Genomic DNA, 21,353 nt, shown 5'->3' on the forward strand with positions numbered 1-21,353 from the left:
TGGCAGCTCGCGTGGCCCCTTAGCCAGTCAGCGTGATGACTGTTGAGCACGCGTGAGAGCAGGCCGCATGGCTGTGCTGCCCCGGGCACCCTGCGCAGCCCCTTGCCCTGCTCGGCTCCCACCTCAGAAGCATAGGGACCTCTGGAGAAGCTGCTGGAGCCTGGCAGATGCCGGGCTGCCCTCTGTTCATATCCTGTCTTCCCGGGATGCTTTCAGAGCCTACATGGAGGACGCACCGCTGCTGAGAGGAGCTGTGTTCTTTGTTGGCATGGCTCTCTGGGGTGCCCACCGGCTCTATTCTCTCAAGAACTCCCCAACATCTGTGTTGCCATCGTTTTATGAGGTAACTTAGTTTCTGCACCATGGTAAGCTGGCGAGGGTTGGGGGGCTCCCCTTAGCTGGGCCAGGCTCATCAGACTGGAGTCTGCTGCAGGGATGGGGCTTTCCATGTAGAAATGAGATGTGGGACCTTTGAGGGGTTCATTCGCAAGCAGATGTTCCAGTTTATGAATTTCATCTTGTCAGTTAGCATCAGGACTGCTCAAGATTCCCTTGGGGATAGCCGCATGCTTGCTTTTGACAGTTCCCTTGGTCAAGTGGCAGCCTCGCTCTTGTTCTAGAATGAGGCCAGAGATGGTAGCGCGTGTCTCTGCAGTGCCTGGTGGAACCTGGAGCACTCTGTTTTGTGTTTTCATGTAGTTGTCACAGCATTCTGGTGGGCTGGGGTGATCACACTCTTCTCAGCTTACCAGACGAATGGATGCTTGCACTGTGTCCTCATCAGGGTCGTCCTGGGTGGGGACAGCATGCTCTCTGTGCATGGCTTGCGATTCATGAGGCCAGTCAGTCGGCCCAGAATTTGAAGTGAACAGTCTGGCTCCATCAGACCATTTGGAGCCAGCATAGGACACATACTCCCAGGCTCCTGAGGTGGTGTTTCTGTGGCCGGTGAGACATGCGGAAGCGAGGGGTCTCAGGCTAGGTTCCAAGGGAGGGCTGCATGCCGGGGCTTCCTTTACGAGAGCTAGCAGGAGCTGACTGCCACGTGCCCTGTGTTCCAGGCCATGACCTGTCCGAATGAGGTGGTGTCCTATGAGATTGTCCTCTCCATAACCAGACTTATCAAGAAGTACAGGAGGGATCTCCAGGCCGTGACCTGGGACATCCTGCTGAACATCATCGAGCGCCTGCTCCAGCAGCTCCAGGTGAGGTGGGCAGGAAGGCTGGCACTGGGAGGACTGGGGCTGTGGACTGGTTGGCCAGGAGGGCCCTCCTTCAGATCCCGCTGCGCCGTGTCCCCTGATGGTTTTCAGGGCTGTCGGCTCATGGTCCACTGAAGACGGCTGTTTCTCCCAAACATGCTCCATCAGCTGGAGCAGGACTGTGTCATAGGTGAGCAGGGGGTGGGGGGCCATGTCAGTCAGGATGGACAGAGTAACCTGCCGGGTCACCTCCACGGCCACAAGTGGACCCTGAAGACAGTTCCTGCCCGCCGCTTTGGTGGAACTTTGGAGGAAGGCATTGCCGGTAGCAGGAGGGAGGATGTGCTCGAGCAGGGGCTGTGAGGAGAGGCGGCCACACGCACCGCAGGCTTGGGCCTGGGCCACTGGGCAGGCAGCCAGACCCATGGGAGGAAGGACCAGAACTCAGCAGGGCCTGGGCTCCCGTCCCTCAGGGGTGGGTGCTGAGTGTTCAGGCAGTGCTTAATCTTGGAAGGATGGGTTGAAAGACCACACCACAGGGCCCCCAGAAGGTGCAAGAGCCTGGGGGAAGCCCACTGTGCAGCCAGCGCCAGCGCTCCATGGCACCTGCCGTTCCCATTGGGCAGGAGCGGCACAGGGCCTGGCACACCCAGCATGGGGCAGTCATGCCCCCTGCCCGCCTGGAGGGTTGGAGTCTGGACCCAGCTGCCTTGAGCTGAGGACTGCAATGCCGAGTCTTGGCAGGGAGCTGGGCTCCTTCCTGAGTGCTGGCGTCCTCGTGTTGCAGAGCCTGGACAGTCCAGAGCTGAGCGCCATCGTGCACGACCTGCTGAGCACAGTGGAGGAGCTGTGCGACCAGAACGAGTTTCATGGCTCGCAGGAGAGATACTTTGAGCTTGTGGAGAGGTGTGCGGACCAGAGGCCTGTAAGACCACTTCTCTCCTCACCACAGTGGGGCCGGGGTTTAGGTCAGGTGGTTGGCAGGGGTGCTGTGTGCGTCTGGGGGAGGTTCTCCGTGAGTTTGAAGTAAAGGCCCGGGCAGGCTCCTGTTCCCCCGGGGTTTGTGCCCCAGCGCTGATGTCTGCAGGCACCAGCAGGCTGGAGGTGTGCGGGCCTGGGCGCTCCACACAGCCCGACTCCATCTCCGCTCACCAGGGCAGAGGGAGACGCCTGGCGTTTCCGCACTCGGCGTGTCTGCTCCCCGAGCCGCAGGCCGTCCTGGCACAGAGAGGCTAGCCTGATGCAAGGCTTTCACGTGGGTTTTCAGTGAGTCCTCACCGAGGCCAGCGGATCCTCTTATCGAATCGGCTCCCTCCCTGTGTCCTGGAGTGGCCATTCTCCTGGGCCAGCAGCATGGGGCTGGGTTTATGAGAAAATCTCAGGAAGGGCCAAGTGGCTCCTTAACCCCAGGTCTGTCTTCTCTCGACAGGAGTCGTCCGTCTTAAACTTAATAACCTACAGGGCTCAGTCCATCCATCCAGCGAAGGACGGCTGGATCCACAACCTGCAGCTGCTGATGGAGAGGTTCTTCAGGTGGGCGCGCGACCAGGGCAGTTAGCGCCTTCCTCTCTGGTTCTTTAATGTGACGGTTCTCACTGCGCGGGAGAGGCTTTGTCTTCCAGTAAGACAGACAGTCCCCTGAGGCTGCTGTGTTTGCTTCTCCCGTTGGGTGGTTGTCTGGAAAGAGGCCGTCTCTGAGGGCCAGGTGCTCCGCCTTTCACCCATTCTGGGTCTGCATGTTGCTGTGCTGGGTCCATGTGGCAAGAATCTGGCCTCAGTCTTGCCTGCCACCGAGGCGGGTGGGTGTGGGGTGCCCAGAGGGAAATCCTCGGACTTCAGGCTGGCGCGGCCGCGCAGTCCCAGCAGTGTGCCCCGCCCCCAGGAGCGAGTCGCGTAGCGCTGTGCGCATCAAGGTGCTAGACGTGCTGTCCTTCGTGCTGCTCATCAACAGGCAGTTCTATGAGGTGCGTGTCTGGGCCGCCGTGGGGGCCCTGGGGCGGCGGGGGCAGGGTGACCTCCGAGGGCCGTGCAGGGCACTGCTGGCCTCAGAAGCAGCCTGTGGCCCTTGCTGGGGCCCCTAGGTGGCAGGCTTTGCTTCCTCGTTGACCCCTCCCTCCCTCCCTCCCTCCCACCAGGCCTGTGGCTGAGAGGCCAGGAGGGCACACCCTCTGCCTTCAGGAAAACAGACTTGTGTTTTCTTTTCATTTTGTGATCACGCTCGCCCTCCGGACTCTGGGTGGGTCACCGGCTACCAGGCCCTGCCTGCCTCTCTGCCGCGCTGTTTCCCTTTCCGGTCTATCCTTCTCTAGGTTTGGGGCCAGAACCTGCCCTTCTTTCCAGAACAGCCATAGCCCCGCCCACCGGGCTGCCTTCCAGAGAGGTGCTCAGGCGCCGGGTGTGTCCCCTCTTCCAGCACCTTCCTCACGGCGGCCTCACTGCAGCGCCTGCTGCTCCTGGGACCTGTCGGCCCCGCCTGGCCTCTCAGCCTCCCCTTTCTCTGCATCTCCGTCTGCTGGAGTTCACTCTGCAGAGTCTGGCTCAGCACTGCCTCTTTCAGGAAGTCCCTCGTGTTGGGGTCGTCTTGTCTTGTTCTCCGCTCCTGTAGTGCCTTGTACCTGCCTCTGTGAAAGCGCCTCCTACGGCCCCATGACAGTGGGTCCGTGATATCAGTGCACACGCAGAGGGCCCTCTGCTTGGGGTCCTTTGAATTGTGACACTGAGGGAGCGGAGGCGCCGTCCCTGCCGTGTTCACGTCTGAGCCTGCACCTGCGGGCTCTGCCCACGCTGGGTCACTGTGTACCTGGCATTGTCCTGAGCTGAGGGGCTGTGCCGAGCGCCCTGGTAGAGGCCCTTTGGCTCTTGCACACTGCTGCCGTGGGTCGTCCCGAGTTTGGAATGACGTGTTGATGTGTCTCGGCCACGGCCAGAGGCTCACCTGGTTGCTCCTGTGCTTGCTGCAGGAAGAGCTTATCAACTCAGTGGTCATCTCACAGCTCTCCCACATCCCTGAGGATAGAGACCACCAGGTCCGGAAGCTGGCCACTCAGCTGCTGGTAGATCTGGCTGAAGGCTGCCACACCCACCACTTCAACAGCCTACTGGACATCATTGAGAAAGTGAGAGCCGCGCGAACCTGGGGGGCCCAGGCGGCCACTGGGACCCCTCTCAGTGGCGGAGCCCGGCAGGCAGCGGCGTTCCCCAGACCCGCGTCTGTTCTCTGCAGAGTGACTGCCTGAGTCTCCCTGAGAACAGTTCCCTCCCGGGGTTGGGAGGCCTGGCCGGGCCTGCTGCTGCCCTGCTGCCTGGGGTCCTGGAACGTGTCTCTGTGGCTTTAGAAAGGGCTGGCTGTGGAAGGCTTGGGTCTATTGCTCTTCTGTACAACCAGCACCCTATTGTTTTAGTTTTAAAATGCATTACAGTTTCTGATCTGTGCCTTGGCGGGATGGATGGCGCCTTTCCTTCTGAGAAATAGAGGAGAAAGTAGTCGCTGGTAGAGAACTTGGGAGGTGGCGGTTGCTGCATGAGTGAGCCCAGAGCTGGGGTTTAGCGGAGGCCTTCTCTCTGCAGGTGATCGCCCGCTCCCTCTCTCCGCCCCCTGAGCTGGAGGAGAGGGATGTGGCCGCGCACTCAGCCTCCTTGGAGGATGTGAAGACTGCGGTCCTGGGGCTCCTGGTCATCCTTCAGGTGGGCTCTGCCCCCAGGGTGCTGCTCCCTGGGGACCTGCGCGCTCCCAGGGGTGGTCCTGCCTCCTCGGTGCCGTGGGGCCAGGTCAGAGTCATCACGGCGGGTGGACGAGGCCCTGCGTCAGTGCAGAACTGCCTTAGCTGTCCCCGCGGCCAGGGAGGTGGGGAGGGCTGCCATCTGTCTGGCCCCCCGGTTGTGTGGCTTTCTTTAAAGTAGCTTTATCGAGAGGTAATGCGTGTACCACACAGCTCATCCATTAGAGTGTGTGGTTCAGTGGTTTTTGTTACGTTCATAGAGTTGTGCCCTGTTGTTACAGACATTCACCCCAAAACAGCTCCACACCCGTTAGCGGTCCCTCCTCATTCTCCCCGCAGCACCCCAGCCCTTAGCAGTCACTGACATGCTTGCTTTCTCTCTGAATTCGCTCACCCTGGGCGTTGCATAGGCAGGAGTCACACAGCGTGTGGCCTGTTCTGTCGGCGTATTCCATGGAGCGTGACACCTTTCACGTTTCTCCCATGTCAGGGCGTGTGTTAGTACTTTGTCTTTTGTCCTGCTGAGTAACGGTCATTGTGTGGGTATCCGTTCATCAGTTGGTGGTCACTCGGGTCATTTCCACTTTTGGCTGCAGTGAACACTCATACGAGTTTTTGTGTGGACCCGTGTTTCATTTCTCTTGGGTATCTGCCCAGGAGTGGACTTGCTGAGGCAGCCAGTAACTGGGCAGTCAGTCATCAGAGAAGCTGCCAGGCTGCTTGCTTTAGGGGCCACTCTCATTTGCATTCCGAGCAGCAGTGGGTGAGGGCTCCATCTTTGCCACACCCTCACGCTCACTCCTGATTTTCTGTTTGTTTTTGATTGTCACCATTCTCATGGGTAGGAAGTGAAGTCTCATTGTGGTTTTGTCGTGCGTTTTCCTAGTGAATAATGACGTTGAGCATCTTTCCACATGCTGGTTGGTCGTGTGTGTGTCTTCTTTGGGGAAGCGTCTGTTCAGGCCCTTTGCCCATTGTTAAGCTGGGTGGTCTTTCTTGAGCTGTCGGGGTCTTCACACCCTCTGGGTACGGGCCCTTTGTCCAGTAGCCCACTTGTGCATGTCCTCTGCCCCCGGCTCTTGCCGTGTCGCGCCCGCTCTCCAGGTGGTGGCTGTCCTCGTGTGCTTCAGGCGTCCCTGGGGTTGCTGGTGCTGTGGCTGGCCCTTCACGTCCCAGCAGGGCAGTGATAGGCGCCTCTGCTGGCCACCACCCTCCATCGCTGATGGGCAAGGCACAGCGGTGCTACTTAAGGTCACCTGCCAGGATCTGTATTGTGTAAAATGAAATGTTTGAGTCAGTTGGTTCATCAACTACTTTGTAAAACATCGATGGTAGGACAGTTCCCGTAAAGTTTACCCCTGGTGGAGTTTTATTACCTGGCCTGGAAGTTCAAAATGTATTTGATACAAATACTGAACAGCACCTCTTGAGCATCTTGTTGGCAGGAGCCTTATGCTCCCTGTGTCCTGACTTGAGGGGTCATGGGGAGCCCTGTGGTCTGAATGGACCAGAACCCTACTGCAGGGAAGGAGGGAGAGATGGTCTTGCTCTCACTTTTTGAAATCCAGCCTGGAGACCTGGGGCTGTCAAGTGTGTGTATGTGCGTGCGTGTGTGTGTCTGTGTGTGTGTGTATGTGTGTGTGTGTCTGTACAGTGATATATGTTTTAAGTCTTCTCCAAGACTTAGAGTACCACAGAGGGGACCGCAGGCCACCCCCCGTAACCCCTGACCCCTTCCCCCAAACCAGGCTGCTGGCAGCCCTGAGCGCCATCTGCCTGCCCACCCCCTCAGGTCTCGCCTCTTAGGGAGGTTTCCTTGACCTTGTGGAGGGGGTGGGGACGACCGCCCCACCGCGAGGGGACAGCCCCCTTCATGGGCCGCACGGGGCACACACACGTCCTGCCATGCAGGGTGACCCCCACCCCCAGGTCCTCCTGCTTCACCTCGTGGTGTTGAGAAGGTGCTGTCAGTGCCCGTGGGTCCTGCCGCACGTGGCTGTGCCGTTGGGCAGTTTCCCTGGTTTCTTATCTGATTCCCTTGACAACACAGACACGTGACTTGTCTCTGATGTTTCACCTTCACCAAGGGGGGGCATGAGGGGCAGTACCTGTGGAAGGAAGCCCCTGAGTGGCGTTGGTGGCTCGCAGGGTTTTCCGTTTTAAAGGGTGGTGGGTGTGGCCAGTTATCTCGGTGCCTGCCGGGCTGCTCCCCCGGACACCACGGTGCTGGCTCCCTGGCTGCATCTCAGCCGCCTGCCCTCGCTGTGACCGGCACTCTCTCTGCAGACCAAGCTGTATGCCCTGCCCGCCAGCCATGCCACACGTGTGTATGAGACGCTGGTCAGCCACATTCAGCTCCACTACAAGCACAGCTACACCCTGCCCATTGCCAGTAGCATCCGTCTGCAGGTGTGTGCCGGGGTACCCAGCGCCCACTGGCTGGAGGGGTGGCGGGCCCTGGGGGTCTGCAGCAGACCCCCCCTCGCGCCAGCTGAGGCTGCTGCTTCCCTGGCCTGTGGTCTGTGCGCCTCTCAGTCACGTGGGGTTCTGAGATGGGGGCGGAGAGCGGGAGTTGCCCTGACTTCCAGGGGGGCCTGGTGCCCCAGAGCCTGGTGCTGGAGGGCAGGGCGGGGCACCCTGGCTCGAGCTTCTGCCTGGGGAGCTGGCGGCAGGGTGAGCAGAGGTCGCTGGGATGGGAGCCCTGTCCCTCGTGGAGCATCCGCCTGAGGAGACGGCCCTCTGTGTTTGGGGGGCGAGGGTGTCCTGAGCAGAGCTCTGCTGTCAGTGCCCCGGGCCATACGTTGCTGCCTGGCCAGATGCCAGGCATCCGTTCCCTGCCCCACTGCCCCGGGTGAGAGGCAGGTGTTGCCCAGCTCTTGGGATCACCGGCCCTATGGGGAGGCCGCGGGTGCTGTGACATTGGGGCGGGTTTGCTGTTGGGGTGGCCTCCCCTGCCGAGAGTCTGTGTGGCTGGGGGGCTGTGTCCTGCTCTGTTGGACCGTGCTGCCCGCTCTCTGCAGGCCTTTGACTTCCTGCTGCAGCTGCGGGCCGACTCACTGCACCGCCTGGGCCTGCCCAGCAAAGACGGGCTCGTGAGGTTCAGCCCCTACTGCGTCTGTGACTACCTGTACGTCCAGGGCCCGGGGCGGGGTGGCGGCTGGCTCTGGGGCAGGGGATGGCTCCAGAGGGCTTGGTGGGCAGCCCTGGTTGCGGCTTGGGGCCTGCGTCCATCCTTCGCCTGCTGGAGAGGGAGCTCTGGCCTCAGCGCATCTCCCGCTCGTTCCCACAGGGAGACAGAGAGGAGCTCCGAGAAGAAGGCCGGGGGGCCGCTGTCCCCGCCTGCCGGGCCCCCTGGCCCCGCACCCGTGGGCCCTGCCGCGCGCCTCGGCTCCCTGCCCTACTCCCTGCTCTTCCGTGTTCTGCTGCAGTGCCTGAAGCAGGTGAGAGGCTGGGCTCCCAGCGACACTGGGTCAGACCGAGCTTTCTGGGTTCTCCCCAGGCACTCAGCTCTTCCCCGTGGTGACCATGGCGGGTGCCCATGGCTGGTGCTCAAGTCTGAGGGCCCTCAGTGGTTCCATAGCGCAGTGCTGAGTGCCTGCCGTGGGCAGTGCGTCCCTGGAAGCTGGGTGTGGAGCCCAGGAGACCTTCTGCCTCTGGGAAGTGGTTGTGGTACAAGACTGAAAGGTGTGGACAAACAGCTGGATTTTAGGGTGGGGCTTGCCTCCAGGGAGGCTCTGACTAGCCAGTGGGGCTGGGGGCATTTTATGTTGTGAGGTGTGAGGGGGTGGGTGAGGGCAGTCTTGGAAGGTGGGAGATTCCAGCAGCAGGAGGGAGCCAGGCCTGGCGGTGGGGTGGGTAAGTTGCCTGCACTGGAGGTGTAGCCGGGCCTCCCGCCCACCTGGCGTCGGGAGGCAGTGCCCATGGTCCAGGACTGACCCTCCAAGTGCGAGCTGCAGGGACACAGGGCCAGGTCATGCAGGAGAGCAGGTCCGAGCCCTGCTGCTGCCCAGACGGAGCTCCCAGCCCTGAGACCCGTCTCCTGTTGCTGCAGGAGACTGACTGGAAGGTGCTGAAGCTGGTGCTCAGCAAGCTGCCCGAGTCGCTGCGCTATAAGGTCCTCATCTTCACTTCCCCGTGCAGCGTCGACCAGCTGTCCGCCGCCCTCTGCTCCATGGTGCGCCTTCCACTCTGGCCCTCCCCCTGGTCCACGGAGCCTGGGAGGTGGGCGGGGCCACATATAGCACAAACAAGTTTGCCTCAGAGACTCGTCCCTGGCTGGAGCGCAGCAGGGGCCTCCAGGACCCCATCGTCCCTTCCCTGCTCGCCGGTGGGGGATCAGGGGCCTCAGTGAAGGGCTGAGCTCGCAGGCCCGGATGGGGTCCTGACTCTTCCCTGCTCCTCCAAGGAGCTCCGTGTTACAGGCATCCCGTTTCCTGTCTCCCTAGCAGGTCCGCAGGTGTCCTCCTGCTGCTCTGAGAAAGCAGACTGCTGGTTAGAAAGGGCAGTAGGAGGGTCCCAGGCCTTTGGCCCATCCTCCCGCTGGGCCTCCATTCTCAGGGGCCTGCCTGGGTCCCTGGCCACCTGGCCTGATCTCTCTGTCGACAGAGCTTCACATCTGGGCCGTGGCTGTTAGCTTTCAGGTCCCAAGACCCTGGAGCGGCTCCGAGGCACCCCAGAAGGCTTCTCCAGAACTGACCTGCATCTTGCTGTGGTTCCCGTGCTGACAGCCCTGATCTCTTATCATAACTACTTGGACAAAACTAGACAGGTACCAGGCGGGAGAGGGACAGGACGCTGGCCTCAGTCAGAGTGGCCCAGTGTCTTCCTTATAACCTGGTGCTGGGCCAGGGCGAGGGCAGCTGGTTTTGTTTCCCTCTGGGGCCACCGCAGGCAAGGGCTGACCCAGCCTAGAACCACGGACGTTTGGACTCACTGGTGCTCCCGAGTTCTCTCCGGGTGTGGGCTTATGCAGTACTTGAATGTGCTCTCCCAATGCAGCCCCGTTTTCTTTTTAAGGAGCATTGCTTGGTTTGCCCTTGCTCCAGCTTTAGGGTAGGTGCTCAGCCTCTTTACTGACCTGGGCGTGTGTGGAGAGGCAGGGTGGCCAGGCTGAGGGCCCTTGCTTCTCTCTGTTTCCATATCTGTCATCAGGAGCAACAAGCACGCATGGTAAAGCTTGTCTCCTCAGGTCCACACTGCTGGGTACAAGGCCTGCAAGGAGCCAGTACCTCATTCTTCAAGCTCCTGACACTTGTCTTTGTCACCCTGCTCTTATTGAACAGGGAGCAGAAGTGCTTGGATGATCAGGGCAAGGCGAGGCGCGGCACTGGACAAGGACCGTGTGGGCCCTGAGCCCACGCTCCCGGTCAGCGCTGCCGGGGGCTCACTGCCCACTCGCACTCCTGGGGATCGTGAGCCTCAGCTCCTCCTGTGTGGCCTGGCCTGGTTTTCGTGGCTGCACTCCTGGGGTAGCTGGCCATACTGGGCTGAAGGTTCCCCAAGGACCCATGAGGCCCAGAGTGTTACTGGGGGTCGGGGAGCTGGCTGTGGGATGTCAGAAGCACTCAGGGCCCAGATGGTTTGCCCTGAGGCTGTGGCCTGAGCCGGCACTTGTCTCCTGGGAACTTGGCCCAGGGTGGATGTGGGCCCAGCCACCTCGCCGTGGCAGACAGCTGGGGATTCGAGAGCCCAGGGAGTTGAGCCCAGCGTGTCCTGGCTCTGGATTGGGCTGGGGGTACATGGGGAGGTGTCAGAGAGGCCTCGCTGTCCACTGGGCTTGGGGGGCTTAGCTGCTGGTGGTGCTGCCGCTTGGGGGCCCTGAAACCTGGGATAGGCCCTTGGCTTTCCCCTCTAGGGTGGAGGCGGAGAGACTGGGCCCTGGCTACCCAAAGGGGCTCTCTGGACGGGGCAGGGGCGCGGGCCAGCCTGTGATGGGCCTGGTGCGAGTCATCGTGCCGTCCACAGCGGGAGATGGTGTACTGCCTGGAGCAAGGCCTCATCTACCGCTGTGCCAGCCAGTGTGTGGTGGCCCTGGCCGTATGCAGCGTGGAGATGCCTGACGTCATCCTCAAGGCGCTGCCTGTCCTGGTCGTGAAGCTCACACACATCTCGGCCACGGCCAGCATGGCCATCCCGCTCCTCGAGTTCCTGTCCAGTATGTGTCTGTGGCTGCGCCCGTGTGTGCCGGGATGGGTGTCAGCAGGGTGGGCTCTCAAGTCTGGGGCTGCGCCTTGCCTGAAATAACCTTTCCCAACTCTCACCTCCCCTTGCTGCAGGTAGGTGTGCTGTGCCCCATGGGCCCCTCTGCTGCCTCAGGGCCTTTGCACCCTCCACCCCCCATGCTTGAGGGCTTTCCCTCCTCGCCCCTCAGGGTCAGTGGCCAGAAGCTGCCTGTTGGCTGGCCCTGGGCCCTGTGCTTGCCCGGCTCTCAGCCTTCCCTTTATCCCCTCAGCACAACCACAGCTCAGAGAGCCTCTCACCTCTCAGGCTGGGGTGTCCAGGAGCTGGGGGTGCTGGGCTCGCCCCTGCCTTCCCAGTGTCCCCGGGTATCTGGCCCTTAGCAGGCCTTGGCCATGTGCACAGCAGGAGCAGGCAGGGCTTTGCTTCTGTAAAAGGCCACCTGGGACCAGCCACGACTGCATGTTCTGTTTGTTTACAACGTTTTGTAAAGGCGGAAAGCATTTGTAGCTCACAGGACATAAAGTGAGTCTGTATGGAGCCAGGGGCCCGTTGTTTGCAGCCCTTGGAACCAAGACCCAGGGGCATGTTCGGGCGCCCGCTTTCGCTCCTTGGCTGCCCTCTCGGGTCAGAGCAGTGAGGCTGGCTCTAGATGCACGGCACAGGGCACAGGTGCCCAGCCCTGCTGCGGCTGTGCGCGTGTCTGCCCAGCCACCGGGCCTCTCACTGGCTCTGCTTGTTGCAGCTCTGGCCAGGCTGCCTCACCTCTACAGGAACTTCGCAGCAGAGCAGTATGCCAGCGTGTTTGCCATCTCCCTGCCGTATACCAACCCCTCCAAGTAAGTGCTGGCCATATGTCCCTGCAGGCCGCCTCCTCCTCGGTGTGGCCCAGGCCAGCTGGAGGCCTCTGCTCACCGGAGGCCAGGCCTTTGGGCAGAGAAGGCCTGCTTGGTCTTGGCGCCTCTGACCTGCCGCCCTCCATCCTGGCACATTTCCCTGGGTCCCTCCCCGGGCCGCCAGCACCTCCTTTTCTCCTTGGCAGGTTCAATCAGTATATTGTGTGCCTGGCCCATCACGTCATAGCCATGTGGTTCATCAGGTGCCGCCTGCCCTTCCGGAAGGACTTTGTTCCTTACATCACCAAGGTGAGCCGGCGAGGCTGTTGGCCGTCCACGGCTGGAGCAGGGTGACCAGTAGGAGGGGAGGTGGGCACCTCTGGGGCACAACTTGTGGCCGCCCATGTCCCGGGCCTGTGGCTTGCCCCAGGCTCACGGGGTCCCTGGGTGGCCCTGGCAGGGGCAGTGGGAGAAAGCCTGTGGGCGCCTCCTGGCCTGTGGCTCAGCTCCACTCCTCTCTGCCAGGGTCTGCGCTCCAACGTCCTCCTGTCTTTTGATGACACTCCCGAGAAGGACAGCTTCAGAGCGCGGAGCACCAGTCTCAACGAGAGGCCCAAGAGGTGCGGGGCCTGTGTGGGCGGGGCAGGCCTGCCAGTGGGGCCGCATGGTGAGGAGGCCGGGGCTGCCTGGCTGCCCCAGGCCACAGAATGGAGATGGGCTGTGGCTGAGGGCGAGCCCTCTGCAGCCGTGCTGAGTGCCAGGTGCCCTGGGCTCGGGAGGCAGGTGGCCCCAGAAGGCTGGAGAGGCCCATGCCCCCTGGGGCCTCAGTGTGGCTGAGCCTGCATGCTGGATCCTGGCTGGTCCTGCCTGGATGGTGGGCGAGTACAGACTCGCCGAGCTGGAGATTGGGGTGCCAGGTAGTTCTAGGGCATCTGGATTTGGGGCTGACTCCACCAAATGAGCCCAGGGTTGACTCCTGAGAAGCCCACACCCAGCCTCGAGCCTCAGACCGTGGTGGCCTGCTCCCCCGAGCTCTCACCCAGCCCACTGCCAACCAGGGACACGCTCTTCATCTCAGCTGCTTTTGCCAAATCTGAGAAGAGCCGTGCTAGGCCTCGTGTTCTTGTTTTGCATTCCATTTGAACGGCTGCCCCCCCGTCCCGCCCCCCTCCTTCCGGTCCAGCTTTCCTGGCTCTTCCTGGTGGGAATACGGCATTTTCCAGAAGTCAGTGTGACCTGAGTCAGAGGCTGTTTTCTCAGGGTCCCAGCGGCTGGGGCTGGGCCTGCGGTTAGAACTGGCCTTTTCTGGAGCTGTGCCCCTCAGGGCCCCAGCAGCTGGTCCCGAGCGGGGGGGCAGGACACCTGGCCAGCACAGCCTGGAATCTGCCGTGCGGTGCGGTCCACACACGTTTAATTTGCACTGGTGCTCTTTGTTTTAGTATCATGCGTGAAACCTTACTTTTTTGCCGTCATGTTTACGCAACGTATTTTCATGCGTTTTTGTTTTCTGTCTCTCCCCCTGCTAACTGGCCTCTGGCATGGTTTTTTGTTCATCTCACCCGCGGGCTCTCCATCCTGACCCTGTGGCCTGTGACCTTTCCTCCTCATCCCTCCAATGGCTTGTCCTCCCTGCCGGGAGCTGGGCTCTCTGGGGCTTGGGCCTTCCTTCCTCACCTGGTAGTTTGAGGATAGCCAGACCCCCCAAACAAGGCTTGAATAACTCTCCACCCGTGAAAGAACTCAAGGAGAGCTCTGCAGCCGATGCCTTCCGGTGCCGCAGCATCAGTGTGTCTGAACATGTGGTCCGCAGGTAGTGGGCTCTGTCGGGCGGGGGGCTCGGACCCTGGAGCTGGGCCTGTGAGTGGCACTGCCAGGCGGGAGCACCCGGGTGGTGGTGCATGGGGCTGCTTGCATGACCTCGTCACCTGCCCATGCCCTCCCTGGCCAGAGTGGAGGAGAGCCCGCCTGGCAGCCCTTGGGCCATGTGCCCGGGGCTCTGGGGCGGGGAGCCTGGTGGAGAGGGCTGGAAAGGTTGCATTCTGTCACCTGGCCTCAAACTAGCGTGGGCTAGCTGCACAGCGTCCTCAGAGGCCGGCCTGGGGGCCCGAAGCGGGATGACCTTTGTGAGGCAGCTGGTGTCCAGTGGCAGCGCCCATAGGCCTGTCCTGGAGGTCAGGGGCTTTTGTAAACTAAAGCCACACCCATGCCGGTCACCTGAGGACACTCTCCAGGGTTTGGCTTTTCTCTCACGTTCTCTTGAGTGGGCTTTCTTCTTGACTTTTTCCTCTGGGAAAGGTCTGCTTTCTGTAGCAGGTGAGAGGGAACGGGGGCTTCTGTGTAGGGCAGTGGGCCGGGGGCCAGCTTGCAAGGGGCCGGGCGCGGAAGGCCTGACCTCCCCAAGGGTGCGGCCTCGTCACTTCCCCTGCTGTGTCTTGGGGCTCTTGAGGGGTTGGGTTCACCGCTTCATGCCCATGGGCCAGGCTACACCGTCTTCTCACCTGGAAGCCCCCTCAGGCCTCAGCATCCCACAGCTCGGAGACCCAGCCCCTCGCTGATGCCTGGCTCGGGCCCCAGCCTGAGCCTGGCTTCCCTGAGTGGGGTTTGACCTGGATGGGAGTCAGGGCTGCGGAGCCCTGTTTTCAATAACTTGTAAGCAAAACTGAGCCATGGGGGCGTGAAATGTGTATTGGAGTGAGACCTGCACACACCCCTCCTCCTGGTCACGGGGCAGGGTTCGGCGGCCAAGTGTGGGGGTGAATGCAGAGCCTCACATGGGACCCAGACCCTGCCCGTCCTCCATGGGAGGGCCTGGGGGCAGAATGCAATCTTTGTCTGTGTCCCATGGTCTCCGCGTCTGTGCATGACTCCACTGTTCTGCCACAAAGGGGTCACCTAATTCTCCTGTGCTTCGGTGAGGGGCCAGCCTCTCTCCCCGTCTCTGAGGACTCTGCTCCGACGAGCTGGCCTGGGTCTCTCCATGAGCCCCTGTCTGCCTGCCCCCGGGGCGGTGTGTCCAGTCTTTGCCAAGCTGTGGTTCGATGGGCCATGTGCCCTGCGGGGTCTTTCTGAGCGCGGCCCTCTCCGCACCTGCATGCCTTGAGCTTTGGCCCCTGTGGTAGACAGCTAGGCCCCTGCCAGCACCTGACCTTGCCATGGCTCCTCTTCCAGCAGGATCCAGACCTCTCTCACGAGCGCCAGCTTGGGGTCTGCAGATGAGAACTCGATGGCCCAGGCCGACGACAACTTGAAAAACCTCCACCTGGAGCTCACAGAGACGTGTCTGGACATGATGGCCAGATACGTGTTCTCCAATTTCACGGCAGTCCCCAAGAGGTGTGAGTCGGCTCCAGGACGGGGCAGGGCTGTACTCTTCTGTGACTGCATTCGGTCTGAGTGGCCTCGGGAGTGATATGGGGGCGCCTTGGCCGTTCAGGGCGCCCACCCAGTGAGGTGTTGACCGACTCCTGTGCTTTCAGGTCCCCTGTAGGAGAGTTCCTCTTGGCTGGTGGCAGGACCAAAACCTGGCTGGTTGGGAACAAGCTTGTCACCGTGACGACGAGCGTGGGGACCGGGACCCGGTCACTGCTAGGCCTGGACTCGGGAGAGCTCCAGGGTGGCCCGGAGTTGAGGTGACCACTGCTTTCTGCCTCTGTCTGCCTGGCCTCCATCCTGAGCCCACGCCTGCGTCAGAGTGTCAGATCACCAGAGCCCATGAAGTACCTCAGTCACACTCTGGGGACCTTCTGTCCTCAGCTCTGACCCCAGCGTGCACGTGAGACAGACAAAGGAGGCACCCGCCAAGCTGGAGTCCCAAGCTGGGCAGCAGGTGTACCACGGAGCCCGGGACCGGGTCCGTTCCATGTCCGGTGAGCCTCCGCCCCACCCTGCCTCCCCCACAGGGCCTCTGCGAGGCCCAGAAAGGCCCGGGAGCCTCGGCGCAGGGCAGTCTGTTCAGACCTGACCCTGGCTCTGAGGAATTCGTGCTATCTGCAAGCCCTCCCCACCGGGCGAGGAGGGGCCGCTGCTTCTGCTATGAGCCATCAGTCCAGCCCACCCCTGGGGCTTTCTCTGCTGTCATTTAAATGATTCATGGTCTGACTGGGGGATTCTGGTGCCCTTGCCTGCTGTCCTGGGTCTACCAAGGCTAACTCGACACTGTCCAAGGGCCATGCCTGGGGAGGGCCAGGCTGCCTGGGCCCCAGCTTGGAGTTTGGCAGCCTGGGCCCCCGCTGGAGCAGCCAGGCCTGTTGGGCCAAGCGGTGGTGGTCGCCAGCCCTCGCCTCTCCTCCTCCTCAGGGGGCCATGGCCTTCGCGTGGGTGCCTTGGACGCTCCAGCCTGCCACTTCCCTGGCAGCCCCACATCCCTGGGCTCCCAGACTGCTCCAGCTGGCCAGCCCGAGAAGGCCTCAGCTGGCAGCCCGCTCCCAGCGCAGAAGGAGAAGACAAACCTGGCCGCTTACGTGCCCCTGCTGACCCAGGGCTGGGCGGAGATCCTGGTCCGCAGGCCCACAGGTACCCAGGGGTGGGCCCACGCTCTGCCGGCCCGGGCTGCTGTCAGCATGTGGCGTGCACAGTGACGCAGCGCTCTGGACACGCCGGAGCTGGTGGCGGCCGGTCGGGAGGGTACCTTGAGCTGAGTCCCCAGGGGTGGACATGAGGGCCGGGCGGCGGCTGGTCTGCTCAGGCTGCCACAGCAAAGCCCTGCCAGCTGGGCGGCTGTAGCCACAGGATCTCCTGCCTCCCGGCCCGCGGGCCGAGCGTCAGGGCTGTGGACGGGCTCTTCTCCCGTGGCTGTCTTCTCGCTGGCTCCTTACACGGTCGTCCCCCTGTGTCTTAGTCGTCCTTTGTCGTATGAACTCTGGTCAGAGCAGAGCAGGGCACAGCCAGGGCTGCCCAGGGAGGGCAGAGGGCAGGGCTGCTGGGGGTGCTGTGCTGAGCCCTGAGCCCGCCCCGCAGGGAACACCAGCTGGCTGATGAGCCTGGAGAACCCGCTCAGCCCCTTCTCCTCGGACATCAACAGCATGCCGCTGCAGGAGCTGTCCAATGCCCTCATGGCTGCCGAGCGCTTCAAGGAACGCCGCGACACAGCCCTGTACAAGTCGCTGTCAGTGCCGGCGGCCGGCTCGGCCAAGCCATCCCCGCCCCCACGCTCCAACACAGGTGAGCGCTGGCCCCCGCCCGCCTGTGCGCCCCGTCTGAGGGCGGATGCCCGCGTGGGGTCCCAGGCCATCTTGGCACTGCCAGCCTTCGGTGCTGAGGAGGTCGGCTGCACGCAGGGCACACTAATTTGCAGACCTGGTGCTTGAGAGCAGGGCCTGCTCCTGGGGGAACCTCCTTTGGAGACATGCCATGAATCGATGGCTTGAGGCCCCGCTCAGCTGGCCCTGCTCGTGGGGTGGACACGGGTCTTGCTCTGCACCCTCCTTGGGCACCCGGCGCTCCTGCTGCTGGGGTGTGGGTGTGGACGCGCCAAGCTCACCTGTGCCCGTCTGCGCCGCCCTCCTCACCGCTTCCCTGTGGCCGGGTGACCGCTCGTGAGGAGGAGAGGCGCACTCCTGTCCCCGGCGTGTGCCTGAGCAGCTGGGAGCGCTGGCGTGCGCGCCGGCTGCTGGCCGCCCCTCTCTCTCCCCAGGCTCGGGTCCTTGCAGGACCGGCGGTGCCTTTCCTCTCTGCTCGGCTGTGCGTGGCCTTCCTCCTGCTGACGGGCCGCTCACGGTTTCCCTTGCAGTGGCCTCTTTCTCCTCCCTGTGCCAGTCCAGGTGCCAAGGAAAGCTGCACAGGAGCATTTCCTGGGCAGGTATTCGTACGCTCTTTAAGGAAAGCGGTATTTGCTGCAGAGCGCTGCTCTGCCTCGTAGATGCTGTGTCATCGTCCCTCCTCCGGTCACCCCTCCCCGACCCCGTCTGAGCCTCTCATCGCCTCAGGGAGCCGTCCCCGACTCGCAGGAGAACATCGGTGCAGGATGCCTGTGCTTTGTCAGCGGGAACCCCCACTGCCTTGTGCCCTCCGTGCCTGAGTTCTGTTCCCAAGCCTGTCAGGCCCTCTCAGCCCCGTCTTCAGCTTGAGGGGGTGACCTGGGCGACTGCACCCCAGAGGCCAGCGGAGGACAGAGCTGCCCTGCCCTGGCTCTGGTGCTGACGGGCCTTGTGAGCCCACAAATGGGGTGTGTCTGCCGTACACACGGGCTGCCCGAGGGCCCCGCAGGCTGGCTTGCAGCCCGTTGCTCCCAGGCCCCGACCAGAGGGTGTGGCTGGCCAGGCGCTCCAGCCGCCCTGGTCCCCCACGTGGGCAGGACTGGCTCGGGGCGGGCACGGCAGGGCTTCTCGAGGCGGCAAACACACTGCACAGTGCGGGGCTGCGCTGACTCGGTCGCTTCTTCTCAGTCCCTCGCCCTGGTGCTGGCACAGGAAACCTGGCTTGGGGTCATGCTCCCTCCTTAGCTGCCTGGCTCTGGGTCAGTATGGACTCAGCAGGCGAGCCTCCACCCTCCGGAACACTTCAGAGCCCATGTGCACACGGGGCCCCTCACTTGTCTCTCCCTTGGGCCTGGCAGGGAGGAGCTCGGAATTCTCCCGGCTCCTGAGGGCTGTTCGAGGCCCCTCCTCTGGGCCGGGGCCTGTCTCAGGCAGGGGCTTCTGCAAAGGGGTCCCATCTGTCCTTGCCCACCTGCCTTGCCTGGGGAGCTCCCCGGGAGAGCTACAGGGGCAGCTTCTGTGGATGCTGGGATCCACTCCAAGGGGCCAGGTGCCCCCCATCTTGACCCCTGGGAGCCCATGAAGAGACCCCTTGTGCAGGGCACTCAGTGTCCTTCTCCAGCTGGCTCGATGGGAGGGGGTGGCTCAGAGCCCCCAGCAGGAGAGCCTTGGGCCAGGCCCTGCTGGGGAGCCGCTGTGCCCTCTCATGGGGAAACCCGGTGCCCTGAGGCCACGTGAGTCCTGGACGGGCCGCACCCAGCAGCACGTCTGTGTCCTTCCAGATTCCGCGGTAGTCCTGGAGGAGGGAGGTCCAGGCGAGGCCAGTTTGTCTGCAGAGCCTCCCGAGTTGGAAGACTTCGAGGCAACACTGGGCTCCGATGGGCGCTGTGGGCGCAGTGACGCTTTCAGCAGGGTGAGTGCAGTTGGGGGAACCGCCTGAGGGGCCTGTAGGTGTCACCCCCTGCTGGGGGTACGGTGGGGCTGAGCCACTATAGGCTGGTTTGCTCTGCACTTCCTCCACCACCCCATCCCTGTGCGTATCCCTGTTGTGGGGCAGCCTGGGGTTCCCTGCAGTGGTCTGCCCGGGGCTGTAGCCCCTCCACACCAGCATCCTGTAGCCTGGGGCCTTGGCTCTGCTGCTGAGCGAAGGGCACGAGAAGTGCTTTTGGGGAAGGGGAACCACTAGCTCCGTGCTGGCTGCTCTGAGGCCCCGGCTGGGGATGGGTGGGGCCTTATTTCTCTAGGTAAACCTGGGTGGGCTCTGCAGTGCCTCCTGGTGAGTGTTTCCTTTGGATCCATTCTTCCCAGTCATCTTCCACCTCCAGCCAGGAGGAGAAGTCATTCCACGCCGAGGAGTTGCCTCCTGGGGGCATCCCCATCGAGCGGGCGGTCTCCTCGGAGGGCTCCCAGGCCTCCGTGGACCTCGCCTTCCAGCCTTCTCAGCCCCTGAGCAAGTCCAGCTCGTCGCCTGAACTGCAGACCCTGCAGGACATCCTGGGGGACCCCGGGGACAAGGCTGAGGTTGGCCGGCTGAGCCCTGAGGCCAAGGCTCGGTCGCAGTCAGGGATCCTGGACGGGGAAGGTGCTCCCTGGTCAGCCCCGGGTGAGGAACGCCGGGGCCGGGGCCCCGCCCAGCCAGAGGGCCCCCTGCCTTCCAGCTGTCCCCGCTCCCCCAGTGGGCTGCGGCCCCGAGGCTACACCATCTCGGATTCGGCCCCGTCACGCAGGGGCAAGAGGGTGGAGAGGGATGCCTTCAAGAGCCGGGCAGGGACCTCCAACACCGAGAAGGTGCCGGGCATCAACCCCAGGTGAGCCCCACTCTCCTGGTGCCCCCGTGGGGGCCTGGTACCGGCGGGGCCTGGGCAGGGCAGGCTGGCCACAAAGACCAGGCTCCTTGGTGACCGCGCTCTGGCCCCCTCACCCTTGGGCTATGATTGCTGGCTGAGACCTCACCCGTCTTCTCCCTACCGCAGCTTCGTGTTCCTGCAGCTCTACCACTCACCGTTCTTCGGTGACGAGTCCAACAAGCCAATCCTTTTGCCTAATGAGGTAGGTGGGTCCCCTCTCCCCTGCAGGGCCCCCTGGAGCCCAGCTGCAGGTGCCCAGTGGGCTGAGCCCCCAGCTGGGCAGTGGGGGCTGCAGCCGAGCTCCCAGAGGCCAGTGAGAGGAGAGGCTTCTGGACAGGCACTGGGCTGCATCTGGCTGGGCGGGGCTGGAGGAGGGGACTTTTCTGCCCTGGGCTCAGACTGGGCTCTGTGGCTACAGTCTTTCGAACGGTCAGTGCAGCTCCTTGACCAGATCCCGTCATACGACACGCACAAGATTGCAGTCCTGTACGTGGGAGAAGGCCAGGTGAGGCTGCCGGGCTAGCAGGGGCGGCCTGGGTGCTGGGCAGAGAGGGTGGCCACTCTGCTGTGAGTGGGAATCTTGTCCTCCGCAGAGCGGGGTTCTGTAGGAGCTGCTAGAGTGTCAGGTGTGCATGGAGCTCTCTTCCCTACAGGACTCAGGAGTGAGGTTGACCAGCTGGGTGTGAGCACAGAGCACTTGGGGGTGGGTTGTCGCTGACCCCAGGGAGGTGGCTCTGAACGGAAATGAGGAAATGAGGACTCGCAGAGTGCCAGGCAGGGGTGGCGAGGGGACAGGACGTGATGGGGGGTGCAGTGGCACCCCTCGAGGCGGGCAGTTCCCAGCACAGGGTTTGCATTGACTCGACCTGAGTCTCAGAAGCGCCCTGGCTGCCGTGGGCCAAGGACTCTGGGTTTTTCTGAGGACAGAGCCGGCCCAGGTCCGTGGCAGATTGGGAGCAGCAGGGTGGGGCGGGGGAGGTGACACCCCAGAGAGTGGGTGTGAATCTGCATTGCCTTTCGGTCAGGTGAATGGCAGAACAGGGGCTGTGCCAAGGCGCACTAGTCAGCCTGCCCCTGGCCCCCAGCAGCATCAGGCCCTTGGGGTCCTGTGGGCCCAGGATGGGGGGTGGCTGAGGGCGGCCTGGGAACTGGTACTACCGTACCTTCATCTCCCCACAGAGCAATAGCGAGCTCGCCATCCTGTCCAATGAGCACGGCTCCTACAGGTACACAGAGTTCCTCACAGGGCTGGGCAAGCTCATTGAGCTCAAGGACTGCCAGCCGGACAAGGTGTACCTGGGCGGCCTGGATGTGTGCGGCGAGGATGGCCAGTTCACCTACTGCTGGCATGACGACATCATGCAAGGTGTGCCCTCCC

General features: G+C 62.8%; 1 protein-coding gene across 15 annotated transcripts in view; it reads left to right on the top strand.

Moving 5' to 3' along the window:
* Positions 1–21,353, top strand: part of TSC2 (TSC complex subunit 2) — a 30,842-nt gene that overhangs the window by 8,216 nt on the left and 1,273 nt on the right. For 2 of the 15 annotated variants that reach the window (XR_011252807.1, XM_069571012.1), the window contains exons 10-37: positions 217–343; positions 1,062–1,205; positions 1,990–2,127; positions 2,632–2,735; positions 3,085–3,166; positions 4,163–4,318; positions 4,770–4,886; positions 7,208–7,330; positions 7,942–8,048; positions 8,211–8,361; positions 8,973–9,095; positions 9,555–9,689; positions 10,886–11,075; positions 11,844–11,937; positions 12,141–12,243; positions 12,460–12,554; positions 13,616–13,744; positions 15,103–15,267; positions 15,411–15,563; positions 15,688–15,800; positions 16,231–16,446; positions 16,891–17,094; positions 17,663–17,731; positions 18,911–19,041; positions 19,437–19,936; positions 20,102–20,177; positions 20,394–20,480; positions 21,155–21,341. Coding sequence is in view for 12 of the 15 variants with exons in the window: in XM_069571012.1 (XP_069427113.1) it covers positions 217–343; positions 1,062–1,205; positions 1,990–2,127; positions 2,632–2,735; positions 3,085–3,166; positions 4,163–4,318; positions 4,770–4,886; positions 7,208–7,330; positions 7,942–8,048; positions 8,211–8,361; positions 8,973–9,095; positions 9,555–9,689; positions 10,886–11,075; positions 11,844–11,937; positions 12,141–12,243; positions 12,460–12,554; positions 13,616–13,744; positions 15,103–15,267; positions 15,411–15,563; positions 15,688–15,800; positions 16,231–16,446; positions 16,891–17,094; positions 17,663–17,731; positions 18,911–19,041; positions 19,437–19,936; positions 20,102–20,177; positions 20,394–20,480; positions 21,155–21,341 (4,019 nt within the window). In the remaining 3 variants the exon portion in view is untranslated. The remainder of the gene's footprint in view (positions 1–216; positions 344–1,061; positions 1,206–1,989; positions 2,128–2,631; positions 2,736–3,084; positions 3,167–4,162; positions 4,319–4,769; positions 4,887–7,207; positions 7,331–7,941; positions 8,049–8,210; positions 8,362–8,972; positions 9,096–9,554; positions 9,690–10,885; positions 11,076–11,843; positions 11,938–12,140; positions 12,244–12,459; positions 12,555–13,615; positions 13,745–15,102; positions 15,268–15,410; positions 15,564–15,687; positions 15,801–16,230; positions 16,447–16,890; positions 17,095–17,662; positions 17,732–18,910; positions 19,042–19,436; positions 19,937–20,101; positions 20,178–20,393; positions 20,481–21,154; positions 21,342–21,353) is intronic. The other 13 variants (XR_011252808.1, XM_069571014.1, XR_011252809.1 and 10 more) reach the window with 11 other exon arrangements.

Source organism: Ovis canadensis, chromosome 24, assembly GCF_042477335.2.
Source record: "Ovis canadensis isolate MfBH-ARS-UI-01 breed Bighorn chromosome 24, ARS-UI_OviCan_v2, whole genome shotgun sequence".
Lineage (NCBI taxonomy): Eukaryota > Metazoa > Chordata > Mammalia > Artiodactyla > Bovidae > Ovis > Ovis canadensis.